The sequence below is a fragment of the Podarcis liolepis genome (genome assembly GCF_965112155.1).
Source record: "Podarcis liolepis genome assembly, chromosome: 12".
Lineage (NCBI taxonomy): Eukaryota > Metazoa > Chordata > Lepidosauria > Squamata > Lacertidae > Podarcis > Podarcis liolepis.
Window position 1 is genome coordinate 1698504 of NC_139563.1, and position 27339 is coordinate 1725842.

A 27339-nucleotide genomic window follows, 5' to 3' on the forward strand; every position below is an offset into this window, starting at 1 on the left:
CAAAACATAAAACAAAACAAAAAATGACAGCAGTAAAATCAAGAAAAATGAACAACCCTACTTTAAAACATACAAAAGCTAAAGTATTAAAACAGATTAAAATTCCTTCAGCTTCCCAAACATCTGAGTAAGCTTGCCTAAACAAGACTGCTTTTAGCAGGTGCCTGAAAAGAGTCTAGCAAAGGCACTATTTATTGGGATTTCACCATGCTCTGTATTATCTGAAAAGGAAAACACTTATTTAAAAAGCAGGACGGCACAGCCTGGGAGTCTCATCATGATCAGCGGGACGTATTCCTGAGCCGACGGTGCATAAGATGGGCTACAATCCTATGCACGCCCTGCATCCAACTTGTACCTAAAAATCTTCACAAACCTGCGCCAGAGAGTTGTAGAGTAGGAAGGGACCCCTGAGGGTCATCTAGCCAACCCCCTGGGGGCAATGCAGCAGTCTCAACTAGACCATCCCTGACTGATGGCCATCCAGCCTCTTCTCTGTGTGCCTTCTCCATGAGAGGTCTGGGTGGTGGCAACACAAAAACGAACCTTTTCTGCAGTGGCTCCCCATTCGGGGGAAGCTCTCCCAAGAGAGGCACGCCTGGCCCCTTCCTGACATCTTGAGGTGCCAGGCAAAAACCTTTTTCTATAACTGGGCCTTTGGTTGGTTAGCATTCTATGGCCTTTGAAATATGTTTGTGGGTGGAGAGATCATTGGTTTGCCTTTGCCTTTGTTTCATTATGCGTTTGGTGTTCTAATTTTGCATGTTTATGTTGTGAATCGCCCTGTAAACTTTGGATGAAGGGCAGGATAGAAATTTAACAATCACAACAACAACAACAATAATAATAGCAGCAGTGAACAGCTACAGTCAATCAGGGGTGCCAACTTGAATAAAACATTAGGAGGGAGCAGGCATCGGGCATAGCCAGGATTTATGTTAAGGGGCAGAATCTCATTTAATTAAGGATTTAATTCTCCCCATCGGACGCCCATGGACCCAAGTAAGCCCCACCCTGCAAAGCTGATCACAAGATGCAGCGTGCACACACCAGTTGAATGGCAATGCCCATTAAGGGGGTGGGGGCCTCAAATATTTCATGGTGGAACTGTTAGGATATTTCCGTTCCACCTTAAAAGGGAGCAGGATGTTTGTGTCACAGCCTGCGTATTTCCTGTTCACAGGATGTTTATGTTTGCTATTGCTTTCGTTTTCTCTCTCTGCTTGAACACTGAAGCAGACGGTCATGTCTTTTCTTTCTTCTGATCAACGCTGAATAAAGCCTGTAAATATGCTCTCCTGACGTGCATCTTTCACTGTGTGAATACTGCTGATAAGAGTGTGCATGAGCCCTGCAATGTGGCAAGGTATTTCCAGGAAACTCGTGTCGCTAATAGCTCATACTGCGTGACTAAGGGAGATCGATGGATCGTCCGGCAGCCGCCTTGGGGGCTATGGACTTCATCTCCCTGGCAGTATCCCAACAGGAACCAAATGGACCTCGGTGCTCTGGGGTATGCCAATCTATGAGGAAGAGAAGCACGCTTTGTTGCTCTCTCTCCCACCATCCCCCCTCCCCACTTTTTGGCCTTCGTTTCTACATCATTCTGGCAGGCAGAAATCCAGCAGGTCAGGAGGATTTCCTGTCAATATTGTTGCTGGAATGTTTGCAGTGACTGTGAGCTTCCATTGGATCATTGCAATGGATTGCATTGCATTGCATTTGAATTATGGTGCAGAGTCCCATGGACTGCAAGAAGATCAAACCTTTCCATTCTGAAGGAAATCAGCCCTGAGTGCTCAGTGGAAGGACAGATCCTGAAGCTGAGGCTCCAAGACTTTGGCCACCTCAGGAGAAGAGAAGCCTCCCTGGAAAAGACCCTGATGTTGGGAAAGATGGAGGGCACAAGGAGAAGGGACGACAGAGGACGAGATGGTGGGACAGTGTTCTCGAAGAGACTAGCATGAGTTTGACCAAATTGTGGGGGGCAGTGGAAGACAGGAGGGCCTGGCGTGCTCTGCTCCAGGGGGTCACGAAGAGGCGGACATGACTAAACAACAACAAGAACGGATTGCTTTGAAGGGATTTCTGCACCAGGTCAAGGAATCTGTAGCCCCCCAGTTACACCCCCCACACACCCACACCTGTATTTTGCCCCACCAAAGGTGCAACTCTACCTGAAGCACAGGAACGAAGCAGCCAAAGGTACTTGATGACCTCCAGGCTAGGAGGGGAGCGCCTCCCTCCCCCCCCCCGGGCGCCCCACCTTCCTTCCCCGGCTTCTTTCGGCCCCTCTCCCCCTCCTCCTCCCCGCCCCTCTCCCCCCAACTCCTGGGGCGACGCCTGCCTGCCATTTCCGCGCCTCCTTTGCCTTCTTCTGCCCTGACTTGGGGGTCTCCCCCCACCGAGCAGGGCCCCCCATGCCCCTCCCTGCCCCCTGGGACCCCCTTCTCCCCACGGCACCCTCAGGGGGAAGAGAGAGGAGACTCACCCAGGAAGCTTGGGCCCAGGCGAGAGAAGAAAGCCGCCTCCTCGCGGCTGGCAGGAAGGGAAGTGGGCCAGGGAGGTCCTTCACTTCCTGTCCTCTCTAGGAATCCAGCTCGGCTCCTTTTAACCCTTGCCAAGCCGAGGGCACCGAGCCCGCCTCTCCCTCTCCCTGGCTGCTGCAGTTTCTCCTGCTTCTGCGCCTGCGCTCCAGGGGCTGCCCCCTTCCCTCCCTCTTTCTCCCTCTGGGCCAAGGACTCTGCCCCAAGGAGCCCACATCGAAGCCGACCAACAGCAAGGGAGGCGGGGGTGGCCATGGGGGGGGGTTACCTTGGCTCTGCCCCTCCCCCAAAAGAGAGGCTCCAGGATCCCAAGGAAAGGCTGGGATGGAGAAGAGGCGAAGGTCTGCGCAGTGGCAGGAGGTGTCTTGGGCTCAGAGATGGCTCCATCAAGACACCCCCCGGGGGGAAACCCCCCAGCTCAGCGAGGGGGGGGGAGGAGGAAGGAGGGGGTGGCTTCCCGGCCAGGAGATCCCCCCCTCCCGAAAATGATCTCTTCCCCCCGCCAAGCGGATTTTCCTGCTTCTGCAGCCGCTTTTCATCCCAGGAAAAAGAGAGGAGAAAGTGTCCCATGCAAGGAATGAAACGCCCACGCGATCCTTTGGGTGGGGGAGACTCAATGGGGGGGGGGGGACAGATGTGGAAGAGAAAAGAAATGACCATGCCTGCCTGCATGGGAGAGTAGGACTTACTTCTGAGTAAGCCAGCCTCGGGTGGGGCTGCACAGCAGTGCTTCCAAAAGTGATGGGATCAGTGTGCGGATCTCACGAAATTAATGCCGTGCTCTTATAGATGCACAGGGATAAGTGCATTCACACATACAAGGGTTCACAAACCCCTGCGTGTAACTGCAGGTGATGCAATAGGGACCCTTTTGCTGGGAGTTTCCTGAAGGGATCTGCTTCACTTGGAAAGCCAAGAAAGAAAAGTGTGTGCAGATTCTGAACATGGCTGCCAACGTTTCCCCTTTTTAAGGGGAATTCCCTTATTCCGAATAGGATTCCTCGCAAGAAAAGGGAAAAGTTGACAGTTATGATTCTGAAAGCGGAGGAATTCTGGAGGAAGAATTAGAAGGAGCTGGGAGATCCTGCACAGGTGGAATCTCATGAAGAAGAGCAAGCCAGAATTATTGGGGCTGGACTTGTGCTGTTGTAGCCTTATGAGGCTTTGCCCTCGGGTGGGAAAAATATTGCGCCCGGGAAAGGGAAAATGGGAGTCAACACACACTCAAGGAATAGTTTCAGAGAAAAGGCTCTTATTTCTACCATCCATGAACTGGTAGAAGGAGCAAGTGTGGTAAGTCACAAAAAGCATGCATGAGTTCACAGTCATGTGCACAAGCATATCTACCCCTTTCCAGTTCCCTCCTCCCTCAGTTAGTTTTTTCCTAACTTGTACTTGCTGCCATACTGGGCACAGTTTGGCACGGCACGGGTAATCACAGTTCTGCTTTTCCTAAGCCATGGGGGACGGTCAGGAACTTCACATAAGTGTTGGAGTCTATTTTTCATCAGTTTTTTTTTTCTTCAGGAAACATTGCAGGGGGGTCGTGGGAGTTGTTTTACTGCTTTTTCTCCATGACCCTGGAACACTTGGACACTTGGGATACTGGGACACTCCCTCCTCCTAACGTTATTTTTCCACTCAGTCACAGGCCAGACGTTGCTTCCAACGTCTCACACACTCAAAACATTCACTGGAGTGTCCCCACACGCACATTCAGAAAAACCCATGCACCTCCCCAAATCCCCTTTTTACCAAAACCAACCGGCAGCGCTTCACGACTTCATCCGGGGCCCAAGAGCACCCTTTACTGCTGCTTCTGGGCAAAACCAGTGGCACTTCTTCTACCCTGCTGCCGGAGCTGATCAAACTCTCTTTGCTCCCACCTATACCATGTGGAGCCTACCTTTTTCCTCGAGGTTCCTTCCTTCGGCCGTTGCTTTTTCTCCGGTCCTTGCAGTGTGTCCACTCAGGAACGGGTGGCAATTCCTCCTACGAACTTGGCAGGATGTGCACTGGAACTGCTGACACGAACCGAGCTGTTCACCGCAGGGACGCCTTGAACCCACATCCCTTATCCTCAGGGAATCTGTTTTTCCCGGCCAACGCACCAAGAAATGTAGCCTTATGAGGCTTTGCCCTCGGGTGGGAAAAATATTGCGCCTGGGAAAGGGAAGTGGGAGTCAACAGACACTCAAGGAATAGTTTTGGAGAAAAGGCTTTTATTTCTACCATCCATGAACTGGTAGAAGGAGCAAGTGTGATAAGTCACAAAAAGCATGCATGAAGTTCACAGTCATGTGCACAATCATATCTACCCCTTTCCAGTTCCCTCCTCCTTTCTCCTCCCTCAGGAGTCCTGCCCCATGTTGAGGTTCCTGAGCATGTACAGAAAGCTGTCTTGGGACTATTGTGGACTCTTGGCAGGAAAGGGGGTTGATGGGGTTTTCAGAGTGTTCCCGTTGTTTCATTCTTGTGCTTTGGCATGGTTCCCGGAGAGAAAGCAAGTTGCAATGTGGTTCTGAGAACGGCCTGAGAAGACAATGGGCTCTCTTCTCTACCTTGTTGCAATCTTTTTAGTTACAGCAAGCGGAATGTTTCTGATGCTTAGCGGCTGAGAAAATGATTTTGAGAAGCTTTGAGAAGCTTTGAGCCTGCTTGGGGGGGGGGTGTGACTTCAGGCCTAGGTGGGGTCACCTCTCCTCACCTTCCTTCATTGTTTTCTTTGCGAAAATAAAGACTCGGGTTTCTAAAATATGGCTTATAAATTTCTAACCTGGAATGTGATGGACTAAATTTGAAATCCGAAAGGCGTAAGATAACACATGTATTAAGAAAGCAGGAATGAGCATAGGCGCCGACTCCATGGGGCCTGAGGGGGCCCGAGCCCCCTCAAAAATTCGTTTGGGGGGGCTCTGCCCCCCCAATAATCTCGGACGCCCCTCCAGCCGAGCGCCGCCGCCGCCCCTCCCCCAGCCCAAAATGCACAGGGTCGGGCTGCATGCCTCCTGCCCTCCCTCCCGAGCAAAAGCTCCACCCAATTTCCTTCGGAGCTGATTAATAGGCGCAGCACGCTCTCCCCTATTCGCTCACGAGGAGGCGCCACCACTTTATTTGCATATTCATGAGCTTATTTATTATTCATGAGCTTTCGCGGGCTCCCCCAATATTTTTTATAAGTCGGCGCCCCTGGGAATGAGATTTAATAAGCTTGCAGAAGACCCACGTAAAAAGGACCCATGGAAAATGGTTAATCAGTAAAGCTTGAGGCCAGTAATTTATACCTTCAGATAAATCGAAAAAAGACATTGCCAGGAAGGAATAAAAGTCCTGGTGTTAGGATTATACGCAGCAAATGAAAAGAAGTGGGACTTTTAAATGCTGGGAGGGATGCAGGCAGTGGCGAAGGGGTTGTTTAGACAGCCTTTCTAGAGAGAGAGAAGCTTGAAAAGCGAGAGATAGGAAGAGAAATGAGGGCGAATTAGAAGAAATCCCCCGATAAGCGAGGCAGCCCTGCAGGGATACTGCAGCCTGGCCTGCCAGGAACCGGCCTCCTTGGCGCCTCAACCTGAGGCGAGGCTCCGATTTCGAAAGGCGGGAAAAGTCGTTTCCCTCAGAGCCGCTGAGGGGAGGAAGGAGCGGGGGGAGGGGCTCCTCCTCTCTTGCCCCTCAGAGACACAACGGGGACCCTCTTGTGAGGGGAGCAGAAAGGGGGGCTCTCAGACAAGGGGGGTCTCTCGTCTCTCTCCCCCCCCCCTCACAACCCCATTGCGTTCCTCTCATGGTGGAAGGCCTTGGAGAAAAGAAGCGACCGTGCCTGCCTTCAAAGACGGAGGTTCTGTTTCAACCGACACCCAAAAGCAAAAGAAGGGGGTCCCTTCGGGGAATGGCTTCGGAGAGCCAGTGTGGTGTAGTGGTTAAGAGCGGTGGACTCGTAATCTGGGGAACCGGGTTCGCGTCTCCGCTCCTCCACATGCAGCTGCTGGGTGACTTTGGGCCAGTCTCACTTCTCTGAAGTCTCTCAGCCCCACTCACCTCACAGAGTGTTTGTTGTGGGGGAGGAAGGGAAAGGAGAATGTTGGCCGCTTGGAGACTCCTTAAAGGGAGTGATAAAGCGGGATATCAAATCCAAACTCCTCTTTTTCTTCTCTTCTTGATCTTGACAACCTGAGTTGTTTCATGTCTCACAACCTGAGTTGCTGGAGACACTATAGATGAGACAAAGCAGATGTTGGACATGACAAGTGGGAAGACTCCCTCAGAGGCGCCTTTCCCTTCTGGTGTTACAACTAAGTGATGTCAGAAGTGTCAGAAGTCGGTGGTTTGCCTTGAAAGAGGGACAGATAATTTACAGTTGAGAGGTGACTCGAGATAAGAAGGAGAAAGAGCAGGTGGTAGCTGAAGAATGAGTGCGCATGCGCAAACGCTTCATGAATATTATAGAACACACCTCTGTGGGAGAAATGGCTCATTTGAATGACCAGGTAATGTATGTAACAGGTGGGAGAGCATATTAAGGAGCAAAAACGAAGAAGGCCTTGTGGGAAGCCTGTAAAGTGCAATTTCTTAACTAATAGGAATTGGAGGAGGGATATTCGGACGGTCTTAGGTTAAAAATGATCTGTGATGTGAACTGGAATGCGCACTCCCTCTTTCCAGCATGAGCTGGGGGGGGGGGGTCTTTGCCCGTGCAGTGCTGTGACTCCTTTCACAGAGACATCTGAATCCCTCTGGGAAAGAGTCCCTGGACAGTTTTTGTCTAACAAGCCCCCCCCCCATAAAAGTCCCACAGGCATGAATGGGGAAGCCCAGGAAGGTGGGGAGGGGTGCATGTTGCTCAGGGGGCAGCCCCTCACCATGGGACTCTCCCAATGCCAGTTAAAAACAAGTGGGACACCTGCCATCCTTTCCCTGTGTTTCCAGCCAGAAAACCAGTTTATACTGGGCTCCCAGAACCACCTGACCCCATTTCCCACCCCAGAGCGGGGCTGGACCAATCAGAAGCCTCTGCACTGGACAGCTGGCCAATCCGCTTTCTTCACCCACTTTCCTGAGGGAGTTTTCCTCCTGAGTCTTGGCTGCTCCCCCTCACAGCTTCTTCTTCATTTCTCCTTCATTCTCTCCCTGTTCCTCTTTCCCCCATTGTTTGGGGGGTCAGCTGGGTCCCCCCCATGGCCACAGGAGCCCACAGAGGCAGCAGTGCTAGGAGATGGCATTTCCCGCCCTTTTCTGAAATAGGCAGGAACACCATGTTGTATCTTCTGGAGGCCCCAGACGCTCCCAGAGATGCCATGGCTCCCCTATGGGCCACATGGGGCCCACACTCTTGGGGTTTCTCCTCCTGGCTGAAGGAGGGTGGCACCTTTGGGTGCCAGCGCTCACGGGGTATCCACAGCCGCCTTCCTGCCATGATGGCTTTGCCTCCGCAGGGCAGCCTCTTTCCTCACCATGTTTGCCCAACAGAGGAGGCCTCTTCATTGGAAGAGGCCAGGCAAGCGACTTCAGAAGAGGAAGCCATTTTGGAGAAGAAACAAGCTTGGCTGTTGTCTTCTGAGGGTCTCCTGCCTTTCTTCCAAGGTTTCCTGGGGGCTGCAATGGCCAGAGGAAGAGACAGTCCCCCCCCCAGCCTGAATCCCCTGCAGGGCCCTGGGCAGCAACCAGAGCCTGCATCAGTTTCCTTTCCCAAGGCCTTGGAGGAACCTTGGGGTGCGGAAGGAGGAACCCCAAATGGAGATCAGGCTCCTGACAAATGGGGAAAGGAACTTTATATGGCCTCTGTGAAAGAAAACTCTGGGTTGAGAGACTACTCAGCAGCCCAGCTCGTTGGGGCACAAGTCCCCCACTGGTCCATGTGGTCAGTAAAAGAAGGAAATTCCAGCCAAGTAATTTGGAGCAAAACAGCAGTCAGTAGACTTAGATCCTTTATTGTTGCGCAACAGGTTCAAATAGCAGTGTGAACTCTGAGCATGGGGAGACATTAACTTTTAAAACTTTTGCACCATATCCCAGAATATCCACCCTCCCTTCCCCACAGGTGGGCGGGGTTTGCAGCACCGAGTGGGGCTCGCCTGGGCGGGTGCCACCTGCCTGCTTGATCCGGCCTTTGACCTGCCCTTGGCCAGGGAGGACAATGGACGGCCGGCTGGGGGTGGGCCTAAGGCCAAAAGAAAGAGGATGACTCCGTTGCTCAAGCCTCTTTTGCTGTTCTTCCTTCCAAGATCAGGAGCGTGTCCAGGCGGCTGGATTGAGGTAAGTAGCCGGCCTTCTTTGCTTTGCCTGGATGGGGGGCGGAGGAGAGATTTGGCCCCTCCACCAGGCTAGGCCGCATTTTTGGCGTGCTCGGTTGGGCACGTTGCGGCCTTTTCGGCTTTTTTCCCGCAGCGTGGGAGGGAGCTTGACTGCTCTGCCACTGGCTGCTGGCCTGAGCCCCATGTTTTATATTAAGATTCCTTTATTTTGAATGAAGGAGGACACACAAAGGAGGAGGACAGTTTTCCAGTATTCACGCGTTCCAAGAGCCCGGAGACTTTTTTGTTAGGAATCATGACAACGGAAATCGAGAAGTCAAATAGACCATTATTTATGTATGCCACAACTGCTGCCAGGATTCGAATTGCGAAAAGTTGGAAAAGCGAAACCATCCCCTCAAAACTCAAATGGCAAACAAAATTGCCAGCATACTTACAGTTCAGGGCCGTGTTCAGAAAGTGGTGTTGGGGGATGAGTGTTCAGACCCCTGGGCTCTCACTTGTGGGATACCTCAGGGTTCTGTCCTCTCCCCCATCCTTTTCAACATCTACATGCAGCCGCTGGGAGAGATCATCAGGGGGTTTGGGCTGGGTGTTCATCAGTAAGCGGATGATACCCAGCTCTACCTCTCTTTCAAATCCGAAGCAGTGAAGGTGGTGAAGTTCCTGTGTGAGTGCCTGGAGGTGGTTGGAGGATGGATGGCGGCTAACAGATTGAGGTTGAATCCTGAAAAGACAGAAGTACTGTTTTGGGGGGACAGGAGGCAGGTGGGTGTGGAGGACTCCCTGCTCCTGGATGGGGTAACTGTGCCCCTGAAGGACTAGCTGTGCAGCCTGGGAGTCATTTTGGACTCACAGCTGTCCATGGAAGCGCAGGTCAATTCTGTGTCCAGGGCAGCTGTTTATCAGCTCCATCTGGTACGCAGGATGAGACCCTCCCTGCCCGCAGACTGTCTTGCCAGAGTGGTGCATGCTCTGGTTATCTCTCGCTTGGACTACTGCAATGCGCTCTACGTGGGGCTACCTTTGAAGGTGACCCGGAAACTACAACTAATCCACAGTGCAGCAGCTAGACTGGTGACTGGGAGCGGCTGCCGAGACCACATAACACCGGTCTTGAAAGACCTACACTGGCTCCAAGTACGTTTCTGAGCACAATTCAAAGTGTTGGTGCTGACCTTTAAAGCCCTAAACGGTCTCAGCTCAGGATACCTGAAGGAGCATCTCTACCTCCATCGTTCTGCCTGGACACTGAGGTCCAGCTCCAAGGGCCTTCTGGTGGTTCTCTCACGGAGAGAAGCTAAGTTACAGGGAACCAGGCAGAGGGCCTTCTTGGTAGTGGCACCCGCCCTGTGGAACACCCTCCCACCAGATGTCAAAGAGAAAAATAACTACCAAACTTTTAGAAGACATCTGAAGGCAGCCCTCTTTAGGGAAGCTTTTAATGTTTAATAGGTTACTGTATTTTAGTGTTTTGTTGGAAGCCGCCCAGAGTGGCTGTGGAAACCCAGCCAGATGGGCGGGGTATAAATAATATATTATTATTATTATTATTATTATTAGCAATAATAACCAGAGCAGTAAGAGGAAATACAAGATGGTAATAAAGAATGGAAAGTAATCAAAGAATATCTTAAAGATTACTGTGATAACAAAAGCTTTATGGCAGATGATAATAATATTTTATTTATATCCTGCCCACCCCAGCCGAAGCCGGGCTCAGAGCAGGTAACAACAGTATATCGAATGAGTCCTTTAATATAAGGAAATATTGGAGAAAACTAGAACCAAAAAGGAGAATGTGAGGTGTGTGGGGGCGAAGATTTAGGAAACTGTAAAAAATTTAAGTTCAAAATAGTACAATGAGTATAGTCGGAAGGCTTTTCTTTATCGTAAATAACATCATTTTCTATTATTCTACTTTTTCTCTCTCTTTTCTTTCATTTATACTTTTTGTGTATTCATAATCTGTAATGTTTGAATGTAATGTTTTATATTGTATGTATTTTTAAAATTTCGGTATAATAAAGGTTTAAAAATTATCTAAAACAGGAAGATACCTGTTTCTCGAAGCTACCAGCATGACTTTGACCAAACTGCAGGAGGCAGTGGAAGACAGAGGTGCCTGGTGTGCTCTGGTCCAGGGGGTCATGAAGAGTCGGACATGACTAAACGACTAAAAAACAACAACAAAAACAGGAAGAGGGGGGAGGGGCCTGCAAGGAATGCAGGGAAGGATCTCTCAGGGTGGGAGACAGGGAAAAGAGGGGGGCACCAGGGGAGAGCTGGGGGAGCCTGCCTTTCTATGGGTTGATAAATGATATGATATATATGATACAAAGGTGATAAAGGGTATTTTTAGTTATTCTCCCCCCTTCTCTTTTTTACACTTGTGTTTTGTAAGGGTTGTTTAATATTTTTTCCTTCTTTCCTTTTTGGTTGTCCCTCAGTGTGAATTCTTTGATGGGAAGTGAGAGAAATCCCCTGACTGAAGCTCTTCCCACATTCGAAGCACTGATAGGGTTTCTCCCCTGTATGAATTCTTTGATGGGAAGTGAGAGATGCACTTCGACTGAAGCTCTTTCCACATTCGAAGCACTGATAGGGTTTCTCCCCTGTATGAATTCTATGATGGGAAGTGAGAGATGCACTTTGACTGAAGCTCTTCCCACATTCAAAGCACTGATACAATTTCTCCCCTGTATGAATTTTTTGATGGGAAGTGAGATGGGAGCCTTGACTGAAGCTCTTCCCACATTCCAAGCACTGATAGGGTTTCTCCCCCGTATGAATTCTTTGGTGGGGAGTGAGATGATGCTTCCGCCTGAAGCTCTTTCCACACTGCAAGCAATGATAGGGTTTCTCCCCCGTATGAATTCTTTGATGGGAAGTCAGATGGTGGCTGCAACTAAAGCTCTTTCCACATTCCATGCAGTTATAGGGTTTCTCTCCTGTATGAATTCTTTGATGGGAAGAGAGCGTTGTCCCCTCCTTGAAGCTCTTTCCACATTCGAAGCACTGATAGGGTTTCTCTCCTGTATGAATTCTATGATGGGAAGTGAGATGGGCCCTCTGACTGAAGCTCTTTCCACATTCCAAGCACTGATGCAATTTCTCTCCACTGTGAGTTCTTTCGTGTGAAGTAAGGCTATGGCTCCGAATGAAGCTGTGTCCTTGATGGGAGGTGGACTGGGAGCTCTGACGGATGTTCTCTCCACACTCTGAATATTTATATGACTTCTCTGCTATGTGGATTCTGTTCTGGTCCCCCTTGTTCTTCCCTTCCAATTCATCACCATCTGCAATGAAGAGAAAAGCTAATTAGAACCTCAAAAAGAAATGGTGCTCCAGAATATTGAACAAATCCCCCCCCCACCTCACTGTGAGACTTGAGAGTCCTCCGTTTCAGCCTCAAGCGGACATCCATGGAGTCTAACTTAATGTCATTGTTGATGTGTGGCATCTTCAACCCCTCAGCGTTTCAGCACGCATGTGGGGCACATGACTCTCTTGAAACCGGTGGGGCCACACTGCCAGCATACTGTGACAGGTGACACAGAAGCATCAAATCCAACACCTGACCCCCCCCCCCCAGCAATGCACTGCCATGTTAGTGTAAGTCATGCAAACTCTGCAGCGCTGTCCTGGACCCAAACCCCACTCAGAGCGAAGGGGACATGGTTCACATCCATTATTGAAGCAAGTTAATAAATGCTTGTGACAGAGGAAGAACTGGAGAGAGTTAGGTGTGAGGCCTTACTATAGTTTTCACTGCCTTTGTTGATTGGTATTAACTGACATACTGCTTGGCTTTAATCTGGGATAGATTTTGTTTGGCTCAATCCTGGAATCCACTCCATCTCCGAGGTCAGTCAAATGCAGACAGAGCCAAAACAACAGACCTCACAGAAGTTATTTCAACTTCCCTAAAAGCTCTGAAGCCAATATTGAAGAAGGCCTGGGAGGTTCAGACAAGCCTGGTCCTTGTTTAAAAAGGCATGACTAGATGGAGAACATTCAGAGAGGAAAGAGTTGATATCCCTCCATTCAGAGTTCACAGTGGGAATGTTAGAATCCCAGACAGAATCCAAACAGCGGAGGTTCAGGCAGGCAGGTGGAGGAGCCTGAAAAGGTCTCCTCTTCTCCATCTCCATCTGCCTGTCTGTCTCCCCCCACCCCCAAGCTGAACAAGCTCCAATATCTCTCCAGCTCCATCCATCCACGTCTGCATCACCACTCTCCTGGAACTCACCAGATCTCTCAGAGGTCCCTGAGAGGGAACGCTCAGAGGTTGTGGGGAGGGACGCGGGAGACAACCTGACCGGGTCAGCCGTCCATCTTCCCCCTTCCATCGTCGCTAGCTTTGCAGGATCCGTCTCTTTCATCCTTCCTAAGGAGTCGAGGAGCCTGGGAGAGAGGAAGAAGCAAAGGGGACCTCAGAGGCCCTGCAGGGATTCTCCTGCCCTAGATATTCTCCTGCCCCTGGAGAAGCACAAATGGGGCAGCCCCTTCCCAACAGAAGCCCTTTTTCTAAACATCTCCAGAGGTTCCAATTTCACCTGTTTGCTCCTCACCCCACTTCCGAAGGCTGGCATGGTCTGCACAGTAGTGACCAGAGAGTAGATCCCAATGAACTCAGTGGGGCTTATGGACAGAACTTGGTGCCAAAACCAGTCACCATCGTGTCCCCAATCCTGAAAACTGCAACCCCAGAGCATGGGCAGAAAGTAGACAAGTAGCTATTACCTGTGGGTGCCCCCATGCTAGGTGCTTTGAATGGAGAGCCCAGTTCACACTCTTTGAGCTCTCTCACTGCAAGCCAGGCAGATGTTGTGGCCCTATTTGCCTCTGTCAGGGGTTGCCTGGGGACCAAATCTGTATGTGGAAGCAGAGGAGCTGGTGATGCCACATTTCTGAAATATCATGAGATGAATACACCACTCCTCCTTGGATATTGTCTGTGTTTATACACAACCTTCGCAAGTCTCCAGTCTCAAAATGTGGCCCCCACCCTGGCATGGAAGCCATCAAAGTCTGATCTTGCAGGTTTTTCTTCCCTCATGGGAAGAGAAGACTACCTGGAAAAGACCCTGATGTTGGGAAAGATGGAGGGCACAAGGAGAAGGGGACGGCAGAGGACAAGATGGTGGGACAGTGTTCTCAAAGCTATGAACATGTGTTTGACCAAACTGCGGGAGGCGGTGGAAGACAGGAGGGCCTGGCGTGCTCTGGTCCAGGGGGTCACGAAGAGGCGGACACGACTCAACAACAAGAACGGATTGCTTTGAAGGGGTTTCTGCACCAGGTCAAGGAATCTGTTGCCCCCCAATTACACTCCCCCACCTGTATTTTGCCCCACCAAAGGTGCAACTCTACCTGAAGCACAGGAACGAAGCAGCCAAAGGTACTTGATGACCTCCAGGCTAGGAGGGGAGCGCCTCCCTCCCCCCCCCGGGCGCCCCACCTTCCTTCCCCGGCTCCTTTTAACCCTTCTCCCCCTTTCCTGCCCCTTGTCCAGCCTCCTCCTCTCCGCCCCTCTCCCCCCAACTCCTGGGGCGACGCCTGCCTGCCATTTCTGCGCCTCCTTTGCCTTCTGCCCTGACTTGGGGGTCTCCCCCCACTGAGCAGGGCCCCCCATGCCCCTCCCTGCCCCCTGGGACCCCCTTCTCCCCACGGCACCCTCAGGGGGAAGAGAGAGGAGACTCACCCAGGAAGCTTGGGCCCAGGCGAGAGAAGAAAGCAGCAGCCTCCTCTCGGCTGGCAGGAAGGGAACTGGGCAGGGAGGGAGGACCTGCGCCCCCTTCACTTCCTGTCCTCTCTAGGAATCCAGCTCGGCTCCTCTTAACCCTTGCCAAGCCGAGGGCACCGAGCCCGCCTCTCCCTCTCCCTGGCTGCTTCTGCGCCTGCGCTCCAGGGGCTGCCCCCTTCCCTCCCTCTGGGCCAAGGCCTCTGCCCCAAGGAGCCCCCATCGAAGCAGACCAACAGCAAGGGGGGCGGGGGTGGCCATGGGGGGGGGGGTTACCTTGGCTCTGCCCCTCCCCCAAAAGAGAGGCTCCAGGATCCCAAGGAAAGGCTGGGATGGAGAAGAGGCGAAGGTCTGCGCAGTGGCAGGAGGTGTCTTGGGCTCAGAGATGGCTCCATCAAGACACCCCCCCCCCGGGGGAAACCCCCCAGCTCAGCGAGGGGGGGGGGGGAGGAAGGAGGGGGTGGCTTCCCGGCCAGGAGATCCCCCCCCTCCCGAAAATGATCTCTTCCCCCCGCCAAGCGGATTTTCCTGCTTCTGCAGCCGCTTTTCATCCCAGGAAAAAGAGAGGAGAAAGTGTCCCATGCAAGGAATGAAACGCACACGCGATCCTTTGGGTGGGGGAGACTCAAGGGGGGGGGGGCAGATGTGGAAGAGAAAAGAAATGACCATGCGTGCCTGCATGGGAGAGTAGGACTTACTTCTGAGTAAGCCAGCCTCGGGTGGGGCTGCACAGCAGTGCTTCCAAAAGTGATGGGATCAGTGTGCGGATCTCACGAAATTAATGCCGTGCTCTTCTAAATGCACAGGGATAAGTGCATTCACACAATCAGTAAAGCTTGAGGCCAGTAATTTATACCTTCAGATAAATCGAAAAAAGACATTGCCAGGAAAGACAATTTAAGGATTGGCAAAAAAACTTAGCAAAGTTTGTTTGGCAGGGAAAAAGGCCAAGGATAAAAATGAAGATACTAGTAGATAAGAAAGAGAGAGGAGGTTTTGATTTACCAGACCTGACTTTATATTATGAAGCTTCGTACTTGGTATGGTTAAAAGACTGGCTGACCTTAGAAAACACCGACCTATTAGATTTAGAGGGCCATGATAATAGATATGGTTGGCATTCGTACCTATGGTATAACAAAGTAAAGGTACATAAAGGTTTTCTAAACCATGTGATTAGGAAATCTTTATATGAAGTATGGGATCGGAATAAAAACCTCCTGGAAAGAAAGACACCGTGGTGGATATCACCAATTGAGGTGCTGACAACAAAAAAAGCAAACATGGAAGGGGAAAGAATAACATATGAGGATATTACTAGGAAAACAGCCCAAGGGATAAAGCTCAAACCATACGACCAAATTGAAAAGAGGTTAACAGGGTGGCTGCAATACCATCAGATCAGTGATTTATTAAAGGAAGACAAAAAAAGAAATGGGTTCGAAGATAAAAAATCGAAATTCCAAATCGAGTGAATAGACTGTAAAGATAAAACTTTATCAAGAATGTATAGCTTATTGCTAGAATGGTATACAAAAGATGAAGAAGTAAAGGAATCAATGATAAAATGGGCAACTGATATTGGGCATAACATTGAATTGGATGCGTGGAAAAGATTATGGAAGGAGGGTTTGAGATTCACAGGATGCATGGCTTTGAAGGAAAACTTGCTAAAAATGATGTATAGATGGCATTTGACGCCAGTAAAATTAGCTAAAATGTATAGGAAAAAAGAAAGAAAGTGTTGGAAATGTAAAAAAGGCAGATGGGGACTATTTCCATATGTGGTGGACCTGCGATAAGGTAAAAAAAATTGGGAAGCAATTTATAATGAACTCCTTGGCGCCTAAACCTGAGGCGAGGCTCAGATTTCGAAAGGCGGGAAAAGTCGTTTCCCTCAGAGCCGCTGAGGGGAGGAAGGAGCGGGGGGAGGGGCTCCTCCTCTCTTGCCCCTCAGAGACACAACGGGGACCCTCTTGTGGGGGGAGCAGAAAGGAGGGCTCTCAGACAAGGGGGCGGCAGGGGGGTCTCTTGTCTCTCTCCCCCCCTCACAACCCCATTGCGTTCCTCTCATGGTGGAAGGCCTTGGAGAAAAGAAGCGACCATGCCTGCCTTCAAAGACGGAGGTTCTCTTTCGACCTCTGCTTGCAAAAGCAAAAGAAGGGGGTCCCTTCGGGGAATGGTGGATCTTGACAACCTGAGTTGTTTCATGTCTCACAACCTGAGTTGCTGGAGACACTACAGATGAGACAAAGCAGATGTTGGACATGACAAGTGGGAAGACTCCCTCAGAGGCGCCTTTCCCTGCTGGTGTTCCAACCAAGGGAAGAACGTGTCAGAAGTCGGAGGTTTGCCTTGAAAGAGGGACAGATAATTTACAGTTGAGAGGTGACTCGAGATAACAAGGAGAAAGAGCAGGTGGTAGCTGAAGAATGAGTGTGAAGGAGTGAAGGCCAGGGGCCTACCTTGGAATATTGTGAGAGCCAGGCTGAAGCCATTTTATAGAGCAAGCTAAAAGCTAAAAACTATTTCTCTTTCTCCTGTTTGCAACAGGATATATTGCGATTAGGGTATTTTTCAGTTGCAGCAGGCGTGCAAGTTTGCAGTTAGGGTATTTTGCAAGTCTTAAGCGATTTCTGAGAAACGAACTCCTGACACTACCTCAAATTCCGATAAACACAGATAAGAAAGCAAACAACAGGATATATGTCAACCACAAGACTCCAGAGGCGAGACCTAGTTAGAAGTTGTTAAACCACAGGCTCGCTTCGGTACATTTCCAAGAAGCAGGTGGTGGTCAAGAGGTTGTTTATGGGAATCAGTCAAGTGTCAGGTAGTTTCTCTTTCAATAATAAGCCATCAGCGCCATCTAGTGGATACGGCAGCTTGGAACCAAACAAGGCCACCACCAATTCTCATTGGTAGAGCTTTAATGAATATGCATTAGAAAGTTGTTAAGTCATTGGCTAAGGGGAATGCCAAGGGGCTGAACTGTTGCTTTGCCTGAGGGTATAAAAATTGTCTGTATCTGGTGTACGGGGGGCATTTTCTCATTTCTTCCTAAATGCACCCATTTGCTTTTTGTCTGACAGAAACCAAATTGCATATAAAAACATTTTCTTAAAAGTATTGCTGCCTGGCTTTTTCCATTTCTGGTTTGTATTCTGAGTCCCTTACAAGTGCACATGCGCAAACGCTTCATGAATATTATAGAACACACCTCTGTGGGAGAAATGGCTAATTTGAATGACCAGGTAATGTATGTACAGGTGGGAGAACATATTAAGGAGCAAAAATGAAGAAGGCCTTGCGGGAAGCCTATAAAGTGCAATTTCTTAACCAATAGGAACTGGAGGAGGGATATTCGGACGGTCTTAGGTTAAAAATTTTAACCTAATAATATTATCTGTGATGTAAACTGGAATGCGCACTCCCTCTTTCCAGCATGAGCTGGGGGGGGGGTCTTTCCCCGCGCAGTGCTGTGACTCCTTTCACAGAGACATCTGAATCCCTCTGGGAAAGAGTCCCTGGACAGTTTTTGTCTAACAAGCCCCCCCCCCCATAAAAGTCCCACAGGCAGGAATGGGGAAGCCCAGGAAGGTGGGGAGAGGGAGGGGTGCATGTTGCTCAGGGGGCAGCCCCTCACCATGGGACTCTCCCAACGCCAGTTAAAAACAAGAGGGACACCTGCCATCCTTTCCCTGTGTTTCCAGCCAGAAAACCAGTTTACACTGGGCTCCCAGAACCATCTGACCCCATTTCCCACCTCAGAAGCCTCTGCATTGGACAGCTGGCCAATCCGCTTTCTTCACCCACTTTCCTGAGGGAGTTTTCCTCCCGAGTCTTGGCTGCTCCCCCTCCCAGCTTCTCCTTCATTTCTCCTTCATTCTCTTCCTGTTCCTCTTTCCCCCATTGTTTGGGGGTCAGCTGGGTTCCCCCCCCCTTGGCCAGGAGGAGCCCACAGAGGCGGCAGGGCCAGGAGATGGCATTTCCCGCCCTTTTCTGAAATAGGCAGGAACACCATGTTGTATCTTCTGGAGGCCCCAGCCGCTCCCAGAGATGCCATGGCTCCCCTGTGGGCCACATGGGTCCCACGGTCTTGGGGTTTCTCCTCCTGGCTGAAGGAGGGTGGCACCTTTGGGTGCCAGCACTCACGGGGTATCCACAGCCGCCTTCCTGCCATGATGGCTTTGCCTCCGCAGGGCGGCCTCTTTCCTCGCCATGTTTGCCCAACAGAGGAGGCCTCTCCATTGGAAGAGGCCAGGCAAGCGGCTTCAGAAGAGGAAGCCATTTTGGAGAAGAACGGAGCTTGGCTGTTGTCTGCTGAGGGTCTCCTGGCTTTCTTACAAGGCTTCCTGGGGGCTGCAATGGCCAGAGGAAGAGATAGCCCCCCCCCAGCCTGAATCCCCTGCAGGGCTCTGGGCAGCAACCAGAGCCTGCATCAGTTTCCTTTCCCAAGGCCTTGGAGGAACCTTGGGGTGCGGAAGGAGGAACCCCAAGTGGAGATCAGGCTCCTGACAAATGGGGAAAGGAACTTTATATGGCCTCTGTGAAAGAAAACTCTGGGTTGAGAGACTACTCAGCAGCCCAGCTCAGTGGGGTACAAGTCCCCCACTGGTCCATGTGGTCAGTAAAAGAAGGAAATCCCAGCCAAGTAATTTGGAGCAAAACAGCAGTCAGTAGACTTAGATCCTTTATTGTTGCGCAACAGGTTCAAATAGCAGTATGAACTCTGAGCATGGGGCGACATTAACTTTTAAAAGTTTTGCACCACATCCCAGAATATCCACCCTCCCTTCCCCACAGGTGTGCGGGGTTTGCAGCACCGAGCGGGGCTCACCTGGGCGGGTGCCACCTACCTGCTTGATCCGGCCTTTGACCTGCCCTTGGCCAGGGAGGACAATGGACGGACAGCCGGGGGTGGGCCTAAGGCCAAAAGGAAAGAGGATGACTCCGTTGCTCAAGCCTCTTTTGCTCTTCTTCCTTCCAAGATCAGGAGCGTGTCCAGGCGGATGGATTGAGGTAAGTAGCCGGCCTTCTTTGCTTTGCCTGGATGGGGGGCGGGGGAGAGATTTGGCCTCTCCGCCAGGCTAGGCCGCATTTTTGGCGTCCTCGGTTGGGCACGTTGCGGCCTTTTCGGCTTTTTGTCCGCAGCGTGGGAGGGAGCTTGACTGCTCTGCCACTGGATGCTGGCCTGAGCCCCATGTTTTATATTAAGATTCCTTTATTTTGAATGAAGGAGGACACACAACGGAGGAGGACAGTTTTCCAGTATTCACGCGTTCCAAGAGACCGGAGACTTTTTTGTTAGGAATCATGACAACGGAAATCAAGAAGTCAAATAGACCATTATTTATGTATGCCACAACTGCTGCCAGGATTCTAATTGCGAAAAGTTGGAAAAGCGAAACCATCCCCTCAAAACTCAAATGGCAAACGAAATTGCCAGCATACTTACAGTTCAGGGCCGTGTTCAGAAAGTGGTGGTGGGGGATGAGTGTTCAGACCCCTGGGCTCTCACTTGTGGGGTGCCTCAGGGTTCTGCCCTCTCCCCCATGCTTTTCAACATCTACATGCAGCCGCTGGGAGAGATCATCATGGGGTTCGGGCTGGGTGTCCATCAGTATGCGGATGATACCCAGCTCTACCTCTCTTTCAAATCGGAAGCAGTGAAGGCGGTGAAGTTCCTGTGTGAGTGCCTGGAGGTGGTTGGAGGATGGATGGCAGCTAACAGATTGAGGTTGAATCCTGACAAGACAGAAGTACTGTTTTGGGGAGGCAGGTGGGTGTGGAGGACTCCCTGATCCTGAATGGGGTAACTGTGCCCCTGAAGGACCAGCTGCGCAGCCTGGGAGTCATTTTGGACTCACAGCTGTCCATGGAAGCGCAGGTCAATTCTGTGTCCAGGGCAGCTGTTTACCAGCTCCATCTGGTACGCAGGATGAGACCCTCCCTGCCCGCAGACTGTCTCGCCAGAGTGGTGCATGCTCTGGTTATCTCTCGCTTGGACTACTGCAATGCGCTCTACGTGGGGCTACCTTTGAAGGTGACCCGGAAACTACAACTAATCCAGAATGCGGCAGCTAGACTGGTGACTGGGAGCGGCTGCCGAGACCACATAACACCAGTCTTAAAAGACCTACACTGGCTCCCAGGACGTTTCTGGGCACAATTCAAAGTGTTGGTGCTGACCTTTAAAGCCCTAAATGGTCTCGACCCAGGATACCTGAAGGAGCATCTCTACCTCCATCGTTCTGCCCAGACACTGAGGTCCAGCTCCAAGGGCCTTCTGGTGGTTCTGGTGGTGGTGTGGTGTAGTGGTTAAGAGCGGTAGACTCGTAATCTGGGGAACCGGGTTCGCGTCTCCGCTCCTCCACATGCAGCTGCTGGGTGACCTTGGGCCAGTCACACTTCTTTGAAGTCTCTCAGCCCCACTCACCTCACAGAGTGTTTGTTGTGGGGGAGGAAGGGAAAGGAGAATGTTAGCCGCTTTGAGACTCCTGAAGGGGAGTGAAAGGCGGGATATCAAATCCAAACTCTTCTTCTTCTTCTTCTTCTTCTCTCACTGAGAGAAGCTAAGTTACAGGGAACCAGGCAGAGGGCCTTCTTGGTAGTGGCACCCGCCCTGTGGAACACCCTCCCACCAGATGTCAAAGAGAAAAATAACTACCAAACTTTTAGAAGACATCTGAAGGCAGCCCTCTTTAGGGAAGCTTTTAATGTTTAATAGGTTACTGTATTTTAGTGTTTTGTTGGAAGCCGCCCAGAGTGGCTGGGGAAACCCAGCCAGATGGGTGGGGTATAAATAAAAAATTATTATTATTATTATTATTAGCAAGAATAACCAGAGCAGTAAGAGGAAATACAAGATGGTAATAAAGAATGGAAAGTAATCAAAGAATATCTTAAAGATTACTGTGATAACAAAAGCTTTATGGCAGATGATAATAATATTTTATTTATATCCTGCCCACCCCAGCCGAAGCCGGGCTCAGAGCAGGTAACAACAGTATATCGAATGAGTCCTTTAGTGTAAGGAAATATTGGAGAAAACTAGAACCAAAAAGGAGAATGTGAGGTGTGTGGGGGCGAAGATTTAGGAAACTGTAAAAAATTTAAGTTCAAAATAGTACAATGAGTATAGTCGGAAGGCTTTTCTTTATCGTAAATAACATCATTTTCTATTCTTCTACTTTTTCTCTCTCTTTTCTTTCATTTATACTTTTTGTGTATTCATAATCTGTAATGTTTGAATGTAATGTTTTATATTGTATGTATTTTTAAAATTTCGGTATAATAAAGGTTTAAAAATTATCTAAAACAGGAAGATACCTGTTTCTCAAAGCTACCAGCATGACTTTGACCAAACTGCGGGAGGCAGTGGAAGACAGAGGTGCCTGGTGTGCTCTGGTCCATGGGGTCATGAAGAGTCGGACATGACTAAACGACCACAACAAAAACAGGAAGAGGGGGGAGGGACCTGCAAGGAATGCAGGGAAGGAAGGATCTCTCAGGGTGGGAGACGGGGAAAAGAGGGGGGCACCAGGGGAGAGCTGGGGGAGCCTGCCTTTCTATGGGTTGAGAAATGATATGATATATATGATACAAAGGTGATAAAGGGTATTTTTAGTTGTTCTCCCCCCTTCTCTTTTTTATACACTTGTGTTTTGTAAGGATTGTTTAATATTTTTTCCTTTTTTTCCTTTTTGGTTGTCCCTCAGTGTGAATTCTTTGATGGGAAGTGAGTCTGATCCCCTGACTGAAGCTCTTCCCACATTCGAAGCACTGATAGGGTTTCTCCCCTGTATGAATTCTTTGATGGGAAGTGAGAGATGCACTTTGACTGAAGCTCTTCCCACATTCGAAGCACTGATAGGGTTTCTCCCCTGTATGAATTCTATGATGGGAAGTGAGACTGATCCCCTGACTGAAGCTCTTCCCACATTCGAAGCACTGATAGGGTTTCTCCCCCGTATGAATTCTTTGATGGGAAGTGAGACTGATCCCCTGACTGAAGCTCTTCCCACATTCGAAGCACTGATAGGGTTTCTCCCCCGTATGAATTCTTTGATGGGAAGTGAGGTTGGTTCTTTCACTGAAGCTCTTCCCACATTCGAAGCACTGATAGGGTTTCTCCCCTGTATGAATTCTTTGATGGGAAGTGAGAAATGCACTTCGACTGAAGCTCTTCCCACATTCGAAGCACTGATAGGGTTTCTCCCCTGTATGAATTCTATGATGGGAAGTGAGAGATGCACTTTGACTGAAGCTCTTCCCACATTCAAAGCACTGATACAATTTCTCCCCTGCATGAATTTTTTGATGGGAAGTGAGATGGGAGCCTTGACTGAAGCTCTTCCCACATTCCAAGCACTGATAGGGTTTCTCCCCCGTATGAATTCTTTGGTGGGGAGTGAGATGATGCTTCCGCCTGAAGCTCTTTCCACACTGCAAGCAATGATAGGGTTTCTCCCCTGTATGAATTCTTTGATGGGAAGTGAAATTGTGGCTGTAACTAAAGCTCTTTCCACATTCCATGCAGTTATAGGGTTTCTCTCCTGTATGAATTCTATGATGGGAAGCGAGACTGTCCTTCCGAGTGAAGCTCTTTCCACATTCTCTGCACTGATACAATTTCTCCCTACTCTTTGTTCTTTCGTGTGAAGTGAAGCTATCACTCCTAAAGAAGCTCTTTCTTTGATGGGAGGTGGACTGGGAGCTCTGACGGATGTTCTCTCCACACTCTGAATATTTATATGACTTCTCTGCTATGTGGATTCTGTTCTGGTCCCCCTTGTTCTTCCCTTCCAATTCATCACCATCTGCAATGAAGAGAAAAGCTAATTAGAACCTCAAAAAGAAATGGTGCTCCAGAATATTGAACAAATCCCCCCCCCACCTCACTGTGAGACTTGAGAGTGCTCCGTTTCAGCCTCAAGCGGACATCCATGGAGTCTAACTTAATGTCATTGTTGATGTGTGGCATCTTCAACCCCTCAGCGTTTCAGCACGCATGCGGGGCACATGACTCTCTTGAAACCGGTGGGGCCACACTGCCAGCATACTGTGACAGGTGACACAGAAGCATCAAATCCAACACCTGGACCCCCCCCCCCAGCAATGCACTGCCACGTTAATGTAAGTCATGCAAACTCTGCAGCGCTGTCCTGGACCCAAACCCCACTCAGAGCGAAGGGGACATGGTTCACATCCATTATTGAAGCAAGTTAATAAATGCTTGTGACAGAGGAAGAACTGGAGAGAGTTAGGTGTGAGGCCTTACTATAGTTTTCACTGCCTTTGTTGATTGGTATTAACTGACATACTGCTTGGCTTTAATCTGGGATAGATTTTGTTTGGCTCAATCCTGGAATCCACTCCATCTCCGAGGTCAGTCAAATGCAGACAGAAGCCAAAACAACAGACCTCACAGAAGTTATTTCAACTTCCCTAAAAGCTCTGAAGCCAATATTGAAGAAGGCCTGGGAGGTTCAGACAAGCCTGGTCCTTGTTTAAAAAGGCATGACTAGATGGAGAACATTCACAGAGGAAAGAGTTGATATCCCTCCATTCAGAGTTCACAGTGGGAATGTTAGAATCCCAGACAGAATCCAAACAGCGGAGGTTCAGGCAGGCAGGTGGAGGAGCCTGAAAAGGTCTCCTCTTCTCCATCTCCATCTGCCTGTCTGTCTCCCCCCACCCCCAAGCTGAACAAGCTCCAATATCTCTCCAGCTCCATCCATCCACGTCTGCATCACCACTCTCCTGGAACTCACCAGATCTCTCGGAGGTCCCTGAGAGGGAACGCTCAGAGGTTGTGGGGAGGGATGCGGGAGACAACCTGATCAGGTCAACCGTCCATCTTCCCCCTTCCATCCTTGCTAGCTTTGCAGGATCCGTCTCTTTCATCCTTCCTAAGGAGTCGAGGAGCCTGGGAGAGAGGAAGAAGCAAAGGGGACCTCAGAGGCCCTGCAGGGATTCTCCTGCCCTAGATATTCTCCTGCCCCTGGAGAAGCACAAATGGGGCAGCCCCTTCCCAACAGAAGCCCTTTTTCTAAACATCTCCAGTGGTTCCAATTTCACCTGTTTGCTCCTCACCCCACTTCCGAAGGCTGGCATGGTCTGCACAGTAGTGACCAGAGAGTAGATCCCATTGAACTCAGTGGGGCTTTTGGACAGAACTTGGTGGCAAAACCAGTGGCCCCCTGTCCCCAATCCTGAAAACTGCAACCCCAGAGCATGGGCAGAAAGTAGACAAGTAGCTATTACATGTGGGTGCCCCCATGCTAGGTGCTTTTAATGGAGAGCCCAGTTCACACTCTTTGAGCTCTCTCACTGCAAGCCAGGCAGATGTTGTGGCCCTATTTGCCTCTGTCAGGGGTTGCCTAGGAACCAAACCTGTATGTGGAAGCAGAGGAGCTGGTGATGCCACATTTCTGAAATATCATGAGATGAATACACCACTCCTCCTTAGATATTGTCTGTGTTTATACACAACCTTTGCAAGTCTCCAGTCTCAAAATGTGGCCCCCACCCTGGCATGGAAGCCATCAAAGTCTGATCTTGCAGGTTTTTCTTCCCTCATGGGAAGAGAAGACTACCTGGAAAAGACCCTGATGTTGGGAAAGATGGAGGGCACAAGGAGAAGGGGACGGCAGAGGACGAGATGGTGGGACAGGGTTCTCAAAGCTATGAACATGAGTTTGACAAAACTGCGGGAGGCGGCGGAAGACAGGAGGGCCTGGCCTGCTCTGGTCCAGGGGGTCGCGAAGGGATTTCTGCACCAGGTCAAGGAATCTGTAGCCCCCCAGTTACACTCCGCCCCCCACACCTGTATTTTGCCCAAGCAAAGGTGCAACTCTACCTGAAGCACAGGAACGAAGCAGCCAAAGGTACTTGATGACCTCCCTCCCCCCCCGGGCGCCCCACCTTCCTTCCCCGGCTTCTTTCGGCCCTTCTCCCCCTCCTCCTCCCCGCCCCTCTCCCCCCAACTCCTGGGGCGACGCCTGCCTGCCATTCCCCCCCCCGTCGCTGCTGCGCCTCCTTTGCCTTCTGCCCTGACTTGGGGGTCTCCCCCCACTGAGCAGGGCCCCCCATGCCCCTCCCTGCCCCCCGGGACCCCCTTCTCCCCACGGCGCCCCCCGGGGGAAGAGAGAGGAGACTCACCCAGGAAGCTTGGGCCAAGGCGAGAGAAGAAAGCAGCAGCCTCCTCTCGGCTGGCAGGAAGGGAAGTGGGCAGGGAGGTCCTTCACTTCCTGTCCTCTCTAGGAATCCAGCTCCGCTCCTTTTAACCCTTGCCAAGCCGAGGGCACCGAGCCCGCCTCTCCCTCTCCGTGGCTGCAGTTTCTCCTGCTTCTGCGCCTGCGCTCCAGGGGCTGCCCCCTTCCCTCCCTCTGGGCCAAGGCCTCTGCCCCAAGGAGCCCCCATCGAAGCAGACCAACAGCAAGGGGGGCGGGGGTGGCCATGGGGGGGGGGTTACCTTGGCTCTGCCCCTCCCCCAAAAGAGAGGCTCCAGGATCCCAAGGAAAGGCTGGGATGGAGAAGAGGCGAAGGTCTGCGCGGTGGCAGGAGGTGTCTTGGGCTCAGAGATGGCTCCATCAAGACACCCCCCCGGGGGGAAAACCCCACAGCTCAGCGAGGGGGGGGGGAGGAAGGAGGGGGTGGCTTCCCGGCCAGGAGATCCCCCCCTCCCGAAAATGATCTCTTCCCCCCGCCAAGCGGATTTACCTGCTTCTGCAGCCGCTTTTCATCCCAGGAAAAAGAGAGGAGAAAGTGTCCCATGCAAGGAATGAAACGCAGACGCGATCCTTTGGGTGGGGGAGACTCAAGGGGGGGGGGACAGATGTGGAAGAGAAAAGAAATGACCATGCCTGCCTGCATGGGAGAGTAGGACTTACTTCTGAGTAAGCCAGCCTCGGGTGGGGCTGCACAGCAGTGCTTCCAAAAGTGATGGGATCAGTGTGCGGATCTCACGAAATTAATGCCGTGCTCTTATAGATGCACAGGGATAAGTGCATTCACACATACAAGGGTTCACAAACCCCTGCGTGTAACTGCAGGTGATGCAATAGGGTCCCTTTTGCTGGGAGTTTCCTGAAGGGATCTGCTTCACTTGGAAAGCCAAGAAAGAAAAGTGTGTGTGGATTCTGAACATGGCTGCCAACGTTTCCCTTTTTTAAGGGGAATTCCCTTATTCCGAATAGGATTCCTCGCAAGAAAAGGGAAAAGTTGACAGTTATGATTCTGAAAGCGGAGGAATTCTGGAGGAAGAAATAGAAGGAGCTGGGAGATCCTGCACAGGTGGAATCTCATGAAGAAGAGCAAGTCGGAATTATTGGGGCTGGACTTGTGCTGTTGTAGCCTTATGAGGCTTTGCCCTCGGGTGGGAAAAATATTGCGCCCGGGAAAGGGAAGTGGGAGTCAACAGACACTCAAGGAATAGTTTCGGAGAAAAGGCTTTTATTTCTACCATCCATGAACTGGTAGGAGGAGCAAGTGTGGTAAGTCACAAAAAGCATGCACGAAGTTCACAGTCATGTGCACAAGCATATCTACCCCTTTCCAGTTCCCTCCTCCCTCAGTTAGTTTTTTCCTAACTTGTACTTGCTGCCATACTGGGCACAGTTTGGCACGGCACGGGTAATCACAGTTCTGCTTTTCCTAAGCCATGGGGGACGGTCAGGAACTTCACATAAGTGTTGGAGTCTATTTTTCATCAGGTTTTTTTTTCTTCAGGAAACATTGCAGGGGGGTCGTGGGAGTTGTTTTACTGCTTTTTCTCCATGACCCTGGAACACTT

The 27339-nt window shown here is 50.6% G+C and overlaps 3 protein-coding genes across 8 annotated transcripts in view; all 3 read right to left on the reverse strand.

Moving 5' to 3' along the window:
• LOC310689452 (uncharacterized protein) overlaps positions 1 to 25730 on the reverse strand; it is a 35322-nt gene extending 9592 nt beyond the window's left edge. For 3 of the 4 annotated variants that reach the window (XR_014517440.1, XM_083467195.1, XM_083467193.1), the window contains exon 1: positions 2492 to 2554. The gene's annotated coding sequence lies outside the window, so the exon portion shown is untranslated. Of the gene's footprint in view, positions 1 to 2491; positions 2555 to 25706 lie in introns of those variants that run through there. The other variant, XM_083467194.1, reaches the window with a different exon arrangement.
• Positions 10439 to 14187, reverse strand: LOC310689447 (uncharacterized protein). The gene is made up of 3 exons (XM_083467185.1): positions 14171 to 14187; positions 13047 to 13201; positions 10439 to 12093 (listed from the first exon to the last, which is right to left on the reverse strand). Exons 2-3 carry the CDS (start codon positions 13177 to 13179, stop codon positions 11153 to 11155), a joined length of 1074 nt encoding a protein of 357 aa, XP_083323311.1. The 5' UTR covers positions 13180 to 13201; positions 14171 to 14187; the 3' UTR covers positions 10439 to 11152.
• On the reverse strand, positions 10439 to 27070 carry LOC310689414 (uncharacterized protein). 3 transcript variants are annotated; one of them, XM_083467101.1, is made up of 5 exons: positions 26582 to 27070; positions 26268 to 26508; positions 24317 to 24471; positions 21990 to 23362; positions 10439 to 10970 (listed from the first exon to the last, which is right to left on the reverse strand). In XM_083467101.1, the coding sequence occupies exons 2-4, from the start codon at positions 26288 to 26290 to the stop codon at positions 22221 to 22223; spliced, it is 1320 nt and encodes a 439-aa protein (XP_083323227.1). In that variant the 5' UTR covers positions 26291 to 26508; positions 26582 to 27070; the 3' UTR covers positions 10439 to 10970; positions 21990 to 22220. The 3 variants fall into 3 exon arrangements, with proteins under 3 accessions (XP_083323227.1, XP_083323226.1, XP_083323228.1); XM_083467100.1 differs by having other exon boundaries at positions 26268 to 27070; XM_083467102.1 differs by lacking the exon at positions 10439 to 10970 and adding an exon at positions 13219 to 14055 and having other exon boundaries at positions 21982 to 23362; positions 26268 to 27070.
• Positions 27071 to 27339: the final 269 nt, after the last annotated feature.

Excerpts from the sequence above, each read along its gene's own strand:
- LOC310689414 (XM_083467101.1), bottom strand. The coding sequence starts at position 26,290 with ATGAAAAGCGGCTGCAGAAGCAG. Across the intron at positions 24,472-26,267 it reads AAAAGCGGCTGCAGAAGCAG|GCTCCTCGACTCCTTAGGAA; the intron begins GTAAATCCGCTT and ends CCTCTCTCCCAG. Across the intron at positions 23,363-24,316 it reads AGGGACCTCCGAGAGATCTG|ATGGTGATGAATTGGAAGGG; the intron begins GTGAGTTCCAGG and ends TCTTCATTGCAG.
- LOC310689447 (XM_083467185.1), bottom strand. The coding sequence starts at position 13,179 with ATGAAAGAGACGGATCCTGCAAAGCTAGCGACGATGGAAGGGGGAAGA. Across the intron at positions 12,094-13,046 it reads AGGGACCTCTGAGAGATCTG|ATGGTGATGAATTGGAAGGG; the intron begins GTGAGTTCCAGG and ends TCTTCATTGCAG.